Below are 18045 nucleotides of genomic sequence, written 5' to 3'. Positions count from 1 at the left end.
GTTGTGCAGCGAGTCTTCACAGAAAAGAGTGCATTCTGCTTGCTAGGCATGTATCCGTCTGTGTGAGTAAGCACCCAATTTCCTCACCACATGCTGTTATTGCCTCTCATCCAAAGGGAGATTGGGCTAAGTAACTAGCCGCAGACTTGATTTTGTGGTGTTTTATCACCTCTGATGAAATTAGAGGGTCCTCTACCAGGCTGAGGTAGAGAGAAAAACAGACTGAGCAAAGCAGGAGAGAAGCTGAACCATTTGGTACTGCCTGATAATGCAGCTGTAATGTGTGCCGGAGCAGAAAGGGCCTGACATAGGCCGTAATAGTAGGGCTGCACACTTCATCTTTTTTTTTTCATTGCAATCAACTGTCACAATATAAACATCGTGAAAGGCTGCAACATATCCTTTTTTTAGTGGCTTGAATATGTTCAAATTTGTTCAATAAAACCATGTTGGAAATCATTTCCTTTCATTTTTACCTATTAGAATTAATTAGAATTAGTCAAACCTCGGGTTGAAGAGGAACAATGCGGAAACCGAGGGAGTGCATTCTCCAGGTTGGGAATGAGTCCTTACCCCAAGTGAAGGAGTTTAAACACCTTGGGGTCTTGTTCGCGAGTGAGGAACGGGAGCTTGGTCGAAGAATCGGCGCAGCGGTGTGCGGTATTCCATTCCGTTTATCGCACAAAAAGAGAGCTGAGACAGAAGGCAAAACTCTCGGTCTACCGGTCAGTTTTGGTTCCTACCCTCACCTATGGTCATGAAGGTTGGGTCATGACCGAAAGAACGAGATCCAGGGTACAAGCGGCCGAAATGGGTTTCCTCAGGAGGGTGGCTGGCGTCTCCCTTAGAGATAGGGTGAGAAGCTCAGTCATCCGAGAGGAGCTCGGAGTAGAGCCGCTGCTCCTTTGCGTCAAAAGGAGCCAGTTGAGGTGGTTTTGGGCATCTGGTAAGGATGCCTCCTGGGCGCCTCCTTAGGGAGGTGTTCCAGGCACGTCCAGCTGGGAGGAGGCCTCGGGGAAGACCCAGGACTAGGTGGAGAGATTATATCTCCAACCTGGCCTGGGAACGCCTCGGGATCCCCCAGTTGGAGCTGGTTGATGTGGCTCGGGAAAGGGTCCCGTTTGGGGTCCCCTGCTGGAGCTGATGGGTGGATATTATTAGAAAAGCCATTTGTTGCATATTTTCCTCTTAATGGCCCTCAGATAGTGGTGCTCGGGGTCACAACACAATGAGGGAAGGTTTCCTTGCTCTTGTAAAAGAGTTTCCATAACAAACAATACAACCAATATATTCACTAAAAGGAATTGAATTGTGTCCCTTTTTATTTTTATTTATTACTATTTTTATAGATTGCATATATTTATTTTTTAATTCATTTTGTTCTATACACAAATCACAAATTGCATGAAAAAATTGTTGCTCTTGAAAAAAATGCTAATAAACTTAAAGCTTTTAATAGTATACTTATTTATTGATTCTGTTGTTAGAACACACTACACACAGGCCTGAACCCTCCGGTTCCCAGCCCAACTCAGGGACTGAGCTACTGCCATCCACTGTGTTCATTTACGGTGTAGAAATGTTACCAGATGATATGGGTGAAATGTTTTTAGCACTAATGTTCACCCCTCACGTTTTTAAGTTACCATTGCTACTGTGAACAGAGGCAGGCATCATCAACAGTCAGTTCTTTCTTCACTTTTCCACACAAAGCCTTATCTGTGTTGTTATTTCACAGAGGCCGACTGGCTTTGGTCAAACTCTCGTGGTTGGCCTTTTTTGACCTTTAATCGAGTTTAGAGAGATCAGTGAGTCAACAGACAATATGAAGACAAGGCATGATGTTTAGAGTCTCGCACTCAGTCTGGAGGGGAGAGGAACGGGTCATTGGGGTTAGGCGGTTTAACTCCTCACTCCTCAAGTGCTTCCACTGCTATAAGTCACAGTCATGAGTGGGAGATAAGATAGGTGTGTGTGTGTTTGGGTGGGGGTGGGGGGGTGTCTGGAGCTACTGTTTGACCCTGAGTGGACTGGGATGGCAAGTGGACTACGACCTGCGTTGGTGTACAGACTGGAAGAGCAAGTCATTGACCTGGGGACAGCCATATTTCCTGTTCTCCTGTCCTATGGGACAGGGGGATACGCGTGTTTATTTATCCAGTCTTGCTGTGTTTGACAAAATGTCCGTGAAGGAGCGTGGCTAGCTGTAAACATCATTAACCCAGCGGAGAGAGTCTTAGAGGAAACTGACTGCTGTCCTGCATGAGTGTGAGTAAGTGAATGTGCCACATGGACACTGACAGAGAGACAGCAACTTACACACACACGCACACACATACAGCAGCTGTAGACATCGTCAAACTATCACACGACAGCTAGGATTGGGCATCGAGAACCGATTTCAAATTGAAACCATTTAAAAAATTACTATTACTATTATTGGAAAATGTGGTTTCAAATGCGATCATCAGTTCCAAATACAACGCAAGTTTTGGTTTCCATAGCAGCCACCGTACTTCCAGGCCCTTGTTGTGTTGCAGCCACAGAGCACTGTAAGCAGCTCCTCTAAAGTGTGGTTTTGGGTTGGGCTGAAAAATAACCTGTAAATTACCATTGAATTAAAATACATGTGAAATGTGATCAGTTTCAACTCCACCCCTCAAAGAATCAAAATCAATAAGTGCCAAATTTGAAAGGAAGAGTCAGAATTGGAATCACAATTGTTAAAATCAAAACTGGCCACTCTCCATTGACCAGTGTTAACTTCCTTGAAGGCGGGTACTCTGAAGTTTAAAACTATTGGATCTGCCCAGAGCCACTCTGGATCTGCCATAACTAACAGCTACGTCGGCTTAGCATTGCTAGCGTTAGCTTTAGCTAACTCCTGCACCACTAAAGGAGCAATCTGAAAAATTAACCGAACCCCACAGGGCCACAACATAATGGCCACCAACACAACTCAGCAAAGATTGATCTTGCTCTGCTGGGCATCTTTCTCCTCTTCCATTACCGAACTACTACTGAAACTAGTAGCACACAACCTCAACGTCATCATCCTCAGCCCCTCCCTCTGTTCACTGATTGGACCGTCAAAGATTTGGCTGGAGAAAAACGGTGAATAAACCGCAACGTCAGATGGTGTACTGAAGGAAAATGAAAATTGAGCAGAAGTACGTAAGAAGGCGGTTCAGGCTATCACAAAGGAGCAATGGGTGTTTTATGTGTCTTTGCCTTGTGTATATCTTTTTCTTTCCATGCCACGCTGCCGGCTCACTGTTACAAGATTCAGAGCAGTGGGGGGATTAGAGATCATACATACTCTACTGTCAAGCTAATTGCACTGGCAGATAATTGATTTGAGCATGGATACAGCTGCCCCGGCAAGCGTTCATGGTCACACGTCTGTATTACATCATCATTGCCATTGTCACTGCTCAGAGTTGGATCCCAACGCTTGTCCCTGGCTTATCGTATGTCATCATGCTGAAAACAACACGCTGTATACTATCTCACCTGTCTATCCACTTTAAGCCATTTAGCAAGTCCCATTGATCTTCTACGATGTGTTTGATGGAAGAGCTCAGTAGATGAGTGTGTTTCCTGCTGCGTTTCCAGTGTCTGGGTGTTACCCAACCCAGAGTATCCTCATCCTGTCAGCCAGCGTGTGATTACAGAGCTATACCAGGATATATGAAACAGTAGCAGGAGAAAATGAAGGGATTACTTTGACTGACAGGTTTCCCATCATTTTGTCCCCCCGCAGCCAAAACTGTTACATAACCATTCCGGATTGTGGCTGGTGTGCTGAGTGAAATAACAGGTCTCATTGTCTGAGTAGATATAGTATACACTTAAAACAAAAATAATGGTGTTATCTAGATGTTTGTTCACCTCCTTTTCTCAACATCTCTGCTTCCCCCGCACCCCCCCGAGTGTGCCAGCCAGGCTGTGTAAATTTGCTCCAGATAATAGTGGCCGTACCATGCCAGCTTTTTGGAGTTGTGGCTGCCGCTGTGGCTGTAAAGGCTTGTTACCCAGCTGGAGTAATGGCTGCTTAGCTCCCTCTCCTTATTTTCTTCCTTCCTATTTTCCTCTTGTCTGCCCTGCTCTCCCTGTCTTTTTTTCCCTTCCTCTTTCTATCTCTGTTTCACACACTCACACTGGGGGTACTGTTTTGTCCTTCTCGCTCACTTTCACAGGCCATCATTCACTGTTTCTGTCCCCTTATCTCAATTCCTCTCTTGCTGTATTTTATTGCTCGCCTTCCTCTTTTCCTCTTCCCTCCCTATCATTCTCCCTTCTCTCAATCCCTCCAGCAGTAGTCGCCGTGGCTGCTGAGCCATGCTCCAGCTTGACTCAGATCCCGATGAGACAAATGATGAAGCAGGGGCTGGGGGAATAAGTGGGGGATATATTTGGCTACTGAAATTGAAGCCTCTTTTTTTTTTTTTAAATGCGATCTTCATTAGTCTGCCTCAACCGGCAACGTTTCAAACATACACTATGGATCGATTGCTTAATCTCACACATTTCAGCCTACTCGCACAGCGGTTTGTTGGTGCTTAACTGCGGATTTGGCATGAGTATTTGACAGAAGGTTCAGTCCATTGGTGCGTCATACTCATTGGGCAACCGCACACCAAAGGTCAGAGTCCACACTTTGTTTAGCAGAGTGCAGCTGCAGGCAGATAACACCTCTGCAGGGAGAGTCTGTTGATAAAGAAAGCAAATACACACCAGTGCACATAGACACGCACTGTGCTGGTGCTTGCGTGCACAAACACATAAACACATGCACACAGAGGTTGTGCTGTGGCCTGCCCTTGTTTGGGTTAAAGTTCCCATATTCTACAAAGTGAGGTTTCCATGTCTTTTTTGATTACAAAGTAGGTCGAGGTGCTATATAATTACTTTGAAAGTATCAACACGCTCAATCCACAGAGAAACACACACAGCCCCTATTCAGGAACTGAGCCTTTAAATGTGTCGTCAGGACTTCCGTACGGTTGTGATGTCACAACTGTACTATATTTAGGTGGACAATGCCACTACATTGCTGTTACAATCATTCCCCGGCTGCAAAAACGGTAGATAGACGCCGAGAGCATAGATGTGAAAGACCCACAAAATGCTCAGCAGTCGGAGCAGACGTATGGGGTCTTAAAGAGACAGGTGCTAAAAGGGAGCGTTTTAGTATATTTAGACAGAGTATGAGAAAAATAATGTGTTTTTTGAACATTAAAGCAACCATAATATACTAATTTTCAGGTTCATAATTGTATTTTGAGGTTGTACCAGAATAGGTTTACATGGTTTCATTTTCAAAAAACACCATATTTTTGTTGTACTGCACATTGATGCGGATCCTGTTTTCACCCTGTGATGTTTTCTGTTTTAGCTACAGAGTGAGACATCTCACTTTATTATCTTTGTTGGGAGTCACACATGTGCAGTAGCTAGGTAATGATAACATCAGCTAGCTACTGTTTCTCCAACTTTGGTCAGTCCAAGGCCGGATTAGCTGGGAGACTTCTTCTAGACGAGGGCCACTTGTGGAATACCTGCAGAACAGGGACAGGAAGTAGTTCTTTTGGAGATGATGGTGAACTAGGGGTTGTTGTAGCAGTGTTTTGCCATTCAGAAGCTATCATTCTACGGTTAGCCACCTCGTCTCGGCTAGTGAAGTAGAAAGCCGTGCAGATTTTGAACAGCTCAGCCGGAGACTGAAGACCGAGGACATTCAGAAACCGGATCTTACTCAAAACAGCATGGTTAGATTTTTTCCAAGTTTGTATGTGCGTGGAAGCACGAGAGACACAAAATAACACTCAAATCCCAGAAAAATGTGATTTTGTTTTCGTAATATGGGCATTTTAAAACATGTAAACATGTTCTGGTAGAAATGCAAAACACCAGTATGAACCTAAAAAAAAAGGATGATATGGGACCTTTAATGTCGTTTGTATCCTCTTGGCTTGGGTGCCCTCACCATAGCTGCTCCTCTCTCTTTATGTTTAACTCTTTCGCACATTAATAACAGAGTTTATGTAATCCGATTGCAGCAAGGCCAGACAAACTGAGGGACACATCCATTTTATCCCAGTCTACTCCACAGAGGACTGTACAATTGCCTGCTCATACAGACCGATGCCCGTCTGGCTGTCCTTTGCACCTGCTACCTGGTTCACCAGCCAAGTTCTTTAGTTTGCCAAGTCCATTTGTCTGCTTCAACAACTCTTAAATGGGCCATAAGAAAAGCGGTCTAAGATATGAGAAATGCAATGTATCTTGCAAGTGCAAATTTGAAGCTAGTAGTAGTAGTTACTAAACTGCCTGGCATTTCATTTAATTTAGGAGATCATCAGGGGAATTCATTTTTAATCCCGCATTTCATTTCTTCGACCTCACCATTTTTTTTTTATATATTTTATTTCATCAGTATTTTGTCAGGGGCAATACAGATAGGCATTGTTGCATCTAAAGTGCATCCAATGTAATTTCTGTGGGACTTCCAGTTGTGGGCTAATTTGCAGTCCTTGTCCCATATGAGGAGACACAAAATTATGTACAGCTTACAGTGTAGTGCAAACTAATAAATCTCAACAATGATCAAATTTAAATTTCCTTTTGGATTGCAGGAGATTCAGATTTCACAGGTGTTGAAGGATGATCTTGGGTGCTGTGCGTCTGTATATCTCCTGTGTTTAATAATTCATATAGACATGATTCAATTTACCAACCACTGTAAAACACCATGCTACTATACCTTTCATGTTGTACAATTGCATCCTTCCACATCCAGCTTTCATTACACCACTATATTGACTCTCAAAGTGACAGCACCGGCAACACGCTTCAGGGATAGTTACGGCTCTCCGATTTAATAAAATGTGTATGGTGTCAATCAAAGAGCCTGATTCACTTCCAATCTGTAAGTGAGCTGAGGTGAGCTACTTGATCCTGTGGCCTCCACTGACTTCCCGCTCTGTTTGTTTTCTCCGTCCGCCGAGGATTCACTCTCTTCTCGCTGAGGCCCTTTTACAATTTAGATTTATGGAAATACCTCCTGATAGAAAGCTGCTTTTCCAGGATGACAGACAGCGATGATGAGGCGTGTACCACGTAGCTACTGGTAGTGGGCCTCCCAGAGAAAGCACGCCTCAGGTTTCAACCTCCAATTTATTAAGAGAAGTACACGCAGGCTGTTAGTTGTGTCTACGGAAACAGGGATTGAGAAAGAAAACAAAAAGTGGGATGACTTATGTACATCGGTGCTGGATGTGTGGCCCCTGTCTATATGGGTACACGCCTTTTGATTGTGGGTGTGTTTTTTGTGTGCATGTCTGAGCTTGAACAAGGGCATGAGAACACATGAACGCGTGCGCGTGTTTGGGAGGCGGCGGCCGTGGGAGGGGGAAACAGAAATCATTAGAATGACAATGACTTTGTAATCTCTCTCAGTGGATGTCAGAGGTTTTGCCCGTTATACCAGCGTGTGTTTGCTCAAACCGAGTTTGGAGTGTGTGAAGCGGGAGGGGGGCTCATCGGAGATGGGTTTAAAGGGGAAGATTAGATGCACGTGCCAATGTTTGCATTCAGGGATAAGCAGCTATACTCAATTATTCTTGTGAACATGATGACTAGGCATGGGGATGAGTATGAGGTTCTGACAGTATGCTAACCTTCAGCAAAAATATTACACTATTGCAATTACAGCTATAAATAGGTTATTTTTGAAAAGTCTGGGTAAAAAAACATTCCATTGAATACAATGAATTTATTTTGAAGTTAGGAATAAAGGATTTTTAAGGCCGATACTGATACGGATATGGGGCGGCTGTGGCTCAGTGGTAGAGCGGTTGCCTGCCAATCAGAAGGTTGGTTGTTCAATCTCTGGCCCTGCAGTCCCATGTCGAAGTGTCCTTGGGCAAGACCCTGAACCCTGAGTTCCCCCCGATGCTGTGCATCGGAGTGTGAATGTGTGTGAGTGTGTATCTGATGAGCAGGTGGCACCTAGTACGGCAGCCTCGGCCACAGTGTATGAATGTGTGTGAATGGTGAATGTTTCCTGTATGATGTAAAAGCGCTTTGAGTAGTTAAGACTCGAAAGGCACTATATAAACACAGCACATTTACATTTAAAAATATATGCCCATTTATTGGCCAACATACAGTATATTTAAAAAAAAATTCCAAAAACCCGTTACAAAACATAAACCGATTTCCCTAACATTAGTTATTTGTAGTTATTTATGAGTTCTCACTAAAATAATATGATAATTTGTTTTAAACAGAACAGAGGAACATCAAAATATATTAAAGGTCTGATAAATAAAATGTATAAAAATACAAACTTAAGATATGAAACTTGAAGTCCTTTGAACAAAAACACATTAATAAAAAAATAACAGTGTTGACAACAGGGACGTTGTAGACTATGCAACGCCAACGCTCATAACATGGTTGACAGTCCGTTTTTATTTCTTAAATATTCATTTATCAGAATTGAATGAATATTTAAAAAAATATATATTAATATATATTTTCTTAAAACGGCCATTAGAAATTCTGATACGATAGACCGGGAAATGCCCAACATTGGTCCGCCAATATATTGGTTGGGCTGTATTTGAAACACACTGCACACTGGCAGGGAGAGGGATTTCAAACAAACACTGTCCTTGAAGACTCACAAAAAACAGCTCATACCTAAATATTTCAAAATGTGTGGGGGGTGAGTTAAAATTATCATTTAAAGGCATTCATTGGAGTCATAACTCTGAGAGGCTGGAAGGAAGTCTTGTGACTGCTGTCAGTGGGCACAATTCAGTAAAAGACGACTAAAGGCCTCGCTGCTGGCCTTTTAAAGTCAGTCATAAGCAAGTGAGCTGATATGGGTCACTAACAGAGATAGCACTGTTAAACACTGGGTGCGAAGTGTTCTGTTAGAGTGCCTTTAGACCACATGCTTAATTGTGGACAAGTGCACATTCATTTACTACGCACCACTGAATTACAGCTCTTTTAGCAGTAGCTCAGAGCCCAGCACGCATCATGACATAAACAAAACCGTTCATAAAAAAAAAAAGGCAAAATTGCAATGATGGCTTTAATGCAACAGCAGTGAGTGCGCTGCTCTGATTTTATGAGCAAGCCTCTGTGACTATTTCCTCCATTAATGTGATGGAATTCTGTCACTAAAGGGAAATAGTAGGCATAATCAACTCCAACACCATGGCGCAGGAAACCAGACAGAGGGAAAGGATAGCACTTACTGGAGGGCTTGTGGTTTCTGGGGGGGTGTTATCCCCCTATTTTGCTACTGTTGCTTTTCCTTGCGGTGGCTGGAAGGATAGATGGATGAGTGGATGGATGGATGGATAGAGAATAGATGTGTTGAGTTTTCTTGGAAGCTGACAGATAGAGCTGGCACTGGAGCAGAGAAACCCATTTCCTATTGAGACAGAAGAACGTATGAATAGAACTCCAGCTCAACAACTCAAGATGCCAGCAAGTCCTCATTATCTCTGCTCTTGATAGCTGCAAAGAGAGAAGACTAATGGACTAACCTCTGCTGCTAATCGCTTTTTTATAGGCTCGTATAGAAGAGGATCTCCCTTTAGGGAAGAATAAACTCTATTATTTTTTGTTTTTACTGTTGGCCACATCAACTGAAAAGCTTACCAAACAATGAGCAAAACATTCTAAACCTTTTACTTTTCCTGACTAGCTGGTTTGTTGATTTTTGTTCCGTCTGTCTCTTTAATTTGTGGTGCATCACTTTTACTTACGCATTAGGATTTCACGCTTTACATTAATGATTCAGGGAATAACACATTAATCCCCGGCATGAAATCACAATCTCCCATTGCAGTTTCCTATCCGGAAACAATGGATTTAGCACCGTAAACGGATTTTGGTTTATGTTCTTTATCTCCCGCAATACAATTGCTGTAAATATGAATTTAGCAGATCAAGCAAATTTGGCTGCATTGTTAAGAAACTTAGGATACGGGGACAAAAAGAGGTGGGGGGACGGGGTAGGGGATCCAAAGGCACAAACGCAGAAGACCTGCTGCCTATTCCAGGGTGACAGAGGTTTAGAGCTGCTCCCGCTCCAGAGGCCCACATCCCTGAAGCCGGTTCCCTGTCCTGATTCAGTTTGCTGGCTGCAGTACTGCCCTCAGGCTGTCGTGTCCACAACCTTCAGTGATGGTTTTCATAGCTTATAATTTCACATTTCTGGCTTTGCCTTTTGCTTCCTTGCTGCTTCTTAGCATCTTTTCACGAGATAATCAGACACAATGCAGCTCCTTTTTACCACGGTTGCCGTGGCCACTGTGTATCGCCCAGTGGCATGGGAAATTACCAGCATTTCAGCACAGGGACCCACAACCAGACACAGTGACAGCCAATGGGACCAGTTTGTTCAACAAGCGCTCGGAAGCAGCCTGGCGGACTGAGCCAAAGCTGTGTTTTTGTGCGTCTGTCTATTCATTATAAATGGAAAGTTTTGCGAAAAAACTGGCTTTTCTCCGAGCTATGATCACAGCTTGCGTGCGTGTCGGAATGCAAGTGCTTTTCTGTCTCTCTTGACTTGAGGCTCTTCTTTTTTTTTATGCCTTCCATGTCTGCCAAACAGATTGTCAGATGACTGTAAGAATGGGAATCTGACAATGACCATGATATTTTGAGTTTTTTGGCTTTATATTCTTATGTGATGTAACACACTGAAGCGGTTGACAGTTTGTCATCATGTCAGACCGTCTTTTTTCCTGCGTTAACAAACTGAGGTTTTTTCAGAACCAGGACTTGTCGGAGACAGACAGCCAGGGCCTGAAATTAACACCCGACCACCCGCCAAATGAGGGTGAATTTGGCAATTGCCGGGGTACACTGTCAGTCTACCTGCCACATTGGCAGGTAGCCAATGAGAATTGAGTGATTCAGACATGCAACTATCGGTAAGCAGGGTACGCCGTTGCTTACAGGCCTGGACCAATCAGGAGGCCGCATCACTGGAAGACATTGATTGACAGCCGGGGCCCCCTATCGCATTTTCATTACTCGCGACAATCCCAGCAGTCTCACGTGCAGCCACTGACCAATCAGGAGTGAGAACGGGTCAAATTCATTCCCCTGTTTCTGATATGAAGACGAGACGTGTGTGACTCAAACATCTCACATTTACCACGTACAGCGAAAGACCGTCCTGCCAACATGGACACTTTTTAACATCAATGTACGCTATAACGTCTTTTCACTGTAAAGCCGTGATTGACTCACACACACACGTAAACACACACAATCACACATGGAGATGTACAGGATGACCTAATTTCAGGACAGCTACATTATTGTAGGTGCAATGATAAGTTGAAGTCCAATAAGTACTTCATTAACCTTATGAATGTGTCCCAGCCCAGGATAGGATTGATGCCTTATGCTGGATTATCAAGGCGGGCCCCCCTACTACAGCAATGTCCATGAGTAGGTTCATTGTTTATTACAATGTTGCAAATATTGCAAATAGTCAGTTGTTAGTCCAAACATAGAGACTAGATTCTGAGTTGCTATTTTCTGGAATTGTGATTCGATTTGGACTTGGCGCACTGATAACCTGGACTCAAGGATTTATGAAATAGGACTCGGAAGTAGTTCCTGACTACTTTTATGTGTAATAGGCAGTGACTAAGCACTCAAGTCCGACTTGAGTCGCTACTCTCTGGACTCCTGACTGACTCGGACTCAAACTCAGGTGATGGTAAGTTGATTCTGACACTTCTTTGGTGATCTGACTCGAACACTGGGGTCTCAAACTCAAGTGATGGGACTGAACTGGTTCAAATACTGGCAATCTCACTCAGGTAATGGTGACTCGGACTCGGACTTGAACACTGGGGATTTGAGACTTGACCCAGACTCGACAGTTGGTGACACTGGCTACTAGCGTATATTTGCAATTAAAAGCCTTGAAAATTCTGCTTTCATTCTTCCTTACACGTAATTCTTACACTGCCAACACAGTCATGCCCTCTTTGTTTTCTAGGTCAATAGGTAACTGTGTTTCAGTATGAATCATTCCTGGTTGCATTTATATGTTAATTCCCTTCTCGGTAATTCTGACTCCTCATAAACAACAGAAAGACATGGCTTTGAACTACAGAGCAAGGGGTGATCCGGTGTTGTTCTTATTCTTTTAAAGTCTACTCCTCAGCTGCATAGTACAGAGAAGTCGGTGTCAAATGCAACAAAGAGGTGGTCATGCAATCAACTTAAACAAAGACTTCATTCCCTCTGTTACCCTGAGTAATATGAATGGCTAACCTTTGTGGAGCCTTTTATTTACACCATTCATTCAGTCACTCGCTTTCTCTGCATCTGCAGCTGTTGCCACAACATGAGGGAGTGATGCATATATCCCTCCGGTCTGTGGAGATGTAGGGACATAAAAAAGGCGCAGAAGAAAAGCTGGATGGGAGTAAATGTTGTATACACATATACGATAAAGGGGCAGGGTTGCAGCAAGAGCTCTAAAGGACAAAATGCTGTGGGGCTTGAGCAAAAAGCTGGCTCAGCAGGAGGCTGATTATACCACCAAAGGGATCCACTTTGCACATCTAGCATGTACAAACTCAAACAAAGGAGCATGGCAGCGTGCAGGCAGCTGAAAGAGAGGGGTGGGGGTCTGGCTCTCGCTGCTTTTTTTTAATAGCAATGGCACTTTTATGACCATGCTAATAAAGTGCTTCTGGGACAGAGCACCTCCCACACCTCCGCCTGCGCACACGCCAAGAACAGCTTGACTGGGCCTTAGGACCTGTGTTTATGGGACACATGGATCAATACACTCCCTAAGGGTCTATATTTAAGTCTGAGCTGAGTAGCGTACCCGTTGATCACAGGGGGAAGGGAGGGACCCCAAGATGGCCATTACCAAATCTGGAGCGAGGTCTATGAAAGGGCAGCCACGGTTCAATGGGTATCCCGAATCTGCTCTGCAAATCAAACCTGCCTCGAACAGAGTCGCTGTAGTAGCCTGGGTGTGCAATATCTCTCCATACAACACGCCTATCTTTCTATTCCTATCTTCATCGCAAGTGCTTGTTAATTCAAGTCGTAGTCGCTGATTATTCCAGCCACATCTTTCACCCCTGATTCTTTGCGCCCTCTCTGCTGGAAATGCAAATCTGGAGCGTGACAAACGATGTAGGGCCGTCTCTGACATGTTGGAGCCCCTGGCGTCCGCATGACGCTCCCCAGCTTACCTCCTCCGGCTCCGCAGTAATTACCCTTGTTGGATCGCTACGCCTAATCATACTTGATTTTGGGATGCACTGCCTTTGTCTCCACTTGTTAGCCCTGCACACTGCTTGGTTCTGATAGAGTACACTGATAATACTGGGGGAATGAGCCCCACACACACACACACCACACACACACGTATGTTTATGTGTGTGTATACTGTTGGCTGGTGTTGCAGCTGTGTACAGAACTAATACGGTAGCTGATTCATTTAAAGAGGATTGTCGTGCCGCCAGTGATTAATCCCTATACAATCTGATCATATCAGCAGGAGATGAATAGAATGAAAAAGGATAGGAAACTTAACTGCAATGTTATATAATAATAATAATAATAATAGGTTAATAGGTTCACATTTCGTAAACCCTCTTTAAGAGCAGAGAGCAAGTGGAGGGTGTATGGAAGTGGCTTCCAATTTGTTCTCACTTTGTTCCAGTAATAAGATCCAGGCCTTGCTTTTCAAATGGACAAGATAATTAACTCCTGGGGACAGACAGCACAGAGTGCCATAGCTTGGTTTATGGCACATGGAGAGAGATCTCTGCAGCCCAGGCTGAGCATGGTTGCATAAATTGCAGACTTTGCTTGATGTATGTTTTTACTGATAGATACGGAAAGGCGGCAAATGATAGGGGTGTTAGTTGATTGGTTGTAGTCAGAGTAAAAAATGTGAGGGAGGGGGTGAATGTAGAAATAAAATGAGGAGGGTAAACAGGGGTTTTAGCTGTGGGCTTATGTATCTGGCATGTAACAAAACCAATGTGGGATTTTCATTAAATTTCCATTCCTGGTCATGCTGTCGTCACCAATATTATTGTCATTATAATGATTATGGGCCTTGAATTCATTATAGCTTTGTTTAATAGGTGAACATGCAACATCCCTATTTCATATCATAATAATATAGTAATGTTAGTGAGATGTCCTTAAGAAAATAATGTTTCAGGTTGCAAGACCTGGGCTTGTATAAGTTTAAATACATTTTGAATCAACTTTAATTTCATCGCCAAGTGTCCGTGGCTTAATGTAAATTGTTAGTCTGTGTTGCGATGTTGTTCTGTTCTTAGAAACCGCTTGCTCACTGCATGAGCGCGGTACTATGAGTCAGGTCAGGCTCATTTCCCTTGCTGTAACCTGCCTCTCTTTCCTACATTGTGGCCCGTCCAGCAACTCCTTTCGAATGTGCACCGTGATGGTTTCCGCTCATTGTCTCTTTAAAGCTCCACTCCTCTCCTTCACGGCTCATCGCCTTACTGAGGATAAACTTTGACCTTTTCAATCAGTGAAAGCTCTTCTTATGACGAGTGTTTTCCATTTGGTCAGATGTGTTTCCATTGTAGGATGTGTTAGTCATACTGTGATATCTAACATTGTTTTTCTTTCTTTCTTGTTTTCTTTTCCAGAAACATGTGAAGACCCTTGTGAAGATTTGACCTGCAAGTTAGCCTTCGACAACAAAAAGGCCGAGGTCTCCTCCCGTCTTCCTGTCATCCATCCTCTCTGCTTCCTCTGCAGTTCCCTTGCAGGCCCGTTAAACATGGCGGGCTGGCGGGCTATGCGCAGGCCTTCACCTGACCCTAAAGAAGTAGCTATATCTGTTCTGCTGGGCTTTTGGCTTTTAGTAATCCCTGCGTTGTGCAGTGGGCAGACATTCAGTAGTTTCCACCCTGAACGTCGGGACTGGGTCTTTAACCACCTGACGGTTCACCAAACCACAGGGGCTTTGTATATTGGAGCAGTCAACCGTGTGTACAAGCTCTCAGGCAACCTGACCCTCCTCGTTTCCCATGATACAGGCCCAGAAGATGACAACAAGGCCTGCTATCCCCCTCTGATTGTCCAACCCTGTACTGAGCCCCTTGTCTCTACCAACAATGTCAACAAGCTTCTCCTCATTGATTACTCCCAGAATCGGTTGCTGGCCTGTGGCAGCCTCTACCAAGGCGTTTGCAAACTCCTCAGATTGGATGACCTTTTTATCTTAGTGGAGCCCTCCCACAAGAAAGAGCACTACCTCTCCAGTGTCAACCAGACCGGGACCATGTACGGGGTCATTGTGCCTTCACAGGGCCAGGATGGCACCCTGTTTATCGGCACAGCAGTGGATGGAAAACAGGACTACTTTCCTACCATCTCCAGTCGAAAGCTGTCCCCGTGACCCAGAATCTTCTGCCATGCTTGACTACGAATTGCACACTGACTTTGTGTCCTCCCTCATCAAGATCCCATCCGACACGCTGGCACTGGTCTCCCACTTTGACATCTACTATGTTTACGGCTTCGCTAGCGGCAGCTTTGTTTACTTCCTGACTGTGCAGCCCGAGACGCCAGAGAACAGCATGTCGTCGAGCGGATCCACAAGTGACCTCTTCTACACGTCTCGCATCGTCCGCCTCTGCAAAGATGATCGCAAGTTTCACTCCTATGTCTCGCTGCCCATCGGCTGTGTGAAGAACGGCGTCGAGTACCGGCTGCTGCAGGCCGCCTACCTGGGAAAGCCGGGCCGCTTTCTCGCTGCCTCGCTCAACATCAGCGCCCAAGATGACGTGCTCTTCACCATCTTCTCCAAGGGCCAGAAGCAGTTCCATCGTCCGCCGGATGACTCGGCGCTCTGCGTCTTCACCATCCGAGACATCAATGCGCGAATCAAAGAGCGCCTGCAGTCCTGCTACCAGGGAGAAGGAAACCTTGAGCTCAACTGGCTGCTGGGGAAAGATGTGCAGTGCACCAAAGCAGTGAGTTAGATGCTTATGTTTTTACATGCACACATACACAGGTGCACTATACACACGGCATGCACTTTTTATGATTGGGACTGAAATATGCCTTTTGCATGTGGTGACACTTCAATAAACGGTCCAAAGCTGCTCTCATAAAAAAAAGGACTGGCTTAAAAAACTCGATTTTTGTTTGAGCGATCTGACATCGGTTAATAAAGTCCCGAAATCGATCTTTAAATATATGCCTTTTCACCATGGATTAATAAGTTAAAAGTACCTAAACACAATTTTTTGGGAATAATATGAACATTAACTTGATGCATTATGAAACATATTTGAGGGTTGGTTCTTGCTTGTAAAGTTCACAGAAAGTTCTCTGAGAATTTCTTAATTAACCAAGCAAAACTAGGATTGCAACTGAAAGCTTCCCTATCCTAATCAATATTGAATTTAATCAGAAATGTATCGAATCGTGAATCAAAATCAAGTTGATTCAGTACATCTTTGACGATACCCAGCCCTATTGAGAAGTATGATATTATTAAAGGTGTGGGAAAAAATCGATCCAGCACAGAATCGCAATATTTTCAGTGGCAATACTGTATCGATACACAGGCGCCAAGTATGGATCTTTTATTATATATGTGTTGGTCAGTTTGTCTGCTTGACAATCCCGTTTTGCAGCAATAAAATTGAAGTGATATGTACAAACAGAGAAATTTATCTTTTTAGATGAAACAGATGTTTCCTTTTGGGGACATCATTTGAAATTAGAAGTTGGAAAAAAGGTTAGAAATAAAACAGAGGGTCCAAAACCCCTAGGGCGTCCTCAAAGTCAATGCAGGGCGGCCTTCAAACTATTGTTTTAAATCCCTACTGCTTACTGGCCTATATGTAAGGTAGTCACTAAGGCCATCCACAGGTATCATTTATAAAAGCACGCCAACAATTATTAGGCTATTTAATTGAGTAGCTTAGTATTTTACGCAAAAAGGGTATGTCTAAAGACCCTGATGTTGTCCTTGGGTCAAATTTGACCCGTTTTCTGGTAGTAATTTTTTTTTTGTCACAAAGAATCGGGCCGTCAAAATAAGCGTTGAAAATGTCAACATTAAAAATATCAAAAAACTTTTTAAAAAAACACCAAAAATATAAAAAAAAAGCACCCACGACATTAAAAAAGTGACAAAAATATTGGAAAAAGCGATAATAATGTTGAAAAAAAAGTGACCAAAACAAGGTTTTCATGGTTGACGGGAAGACAACACAAGGGTTAACATGCAACTTAATTTTATACAATGTACGTAGTGGGGGGTCCCTGATCTGTCTCTCTTTCAGTTAAGGGGTCTTTGGCATAAAAAAGGTTGAAGACCCCTTGCAGTAGAGGATTTGTTGTCTTTGTTGTTGTTGGTAATCAGCCCTCAGCCAGTGACGAGATGATAAAATCATTAATGTACCGTACTTTTTAATGGTCAGAATTCCACGATGGTCCACAACAACATCTAGGCTCCATCTTATTTCCTCCCCTAGAATGAGACCTTAAACAGTAGGGCGAATGACCAAGACTTCTCAATGAGCCCAGAAACCACAGCGCTCAAAGTTTGGAGGGCGTATGCCGTAATGAAAATAAACACAGCAATTCTCAGGAAATGCTTTTGACTGCCTTGCGTAGCACACTCTCTGTTTATCAAATGATTCGCGCACTACATGTAATCATGTCAAATTGTTTTGCAGCTCTGTTATCACAGAACAACCACTTTCAAGTATTTTTCAATGTGAGATATTCCTAAATGAGGCAGGGTTTATTTTTTCTGGCAAGCATCAAAGTGATAATTTTCTCCTTGAGCACAATACAAATACCCCCCCCCCCCCCCCCCCCCTCTTTTTTACAGTGAGTAATACAAAGCCATGTCTCTGCTGCATGTTGTTAAGTAGAATTAACTTCTTGATTTCGCCTCATTCCCAGGAGGCTACATTCCTCTGTGCTTTGATTCTGTAATTGCTAATAGGAATTTAAGAA

General features: G+C 43.7%; 1 protein-coding gene across 1 annotated transcript in view; it reads left to right on the top strand.

The window, feature by feature from the left end:
* plxna2 (plexin A2) overlaps positions 1 to 18045 on the top strand; it is a 222147-nt gene that overhangs the window by 17846 nt on the left and 186256 nt on the right. The window contains 2 exon segments of the mRNA XM_032519890.1: positions 14709 to 15454; positions 15456 to 16040. Of these exon segments, the coding sequence (XP_032375781.1) occupies positions 14843 to 15454; positions 15456 to 16040 (1197 nt within the window). The 5' untranslated portion in view covers positions 14709 to 14842.

The sequence above is a fragment of the Etheostoma spectabile genome, chromosome 7 (assembly GCF_008692095.1).
Source record: "Etheostoma spectabile isolate EspeVRDwgs_2016 chromosome 7, UIUC_Espe_1.0, whole genome shotgun sequence".
NCBI lineage: Eukaryota > Metazoa > Chordata > Actinopteri > Perciformes > Percidae > Etheostoma > Etheostoma spectabile.
This window is presented reverse-complemented; position numbering and strand designations above follow the sequence as displayed.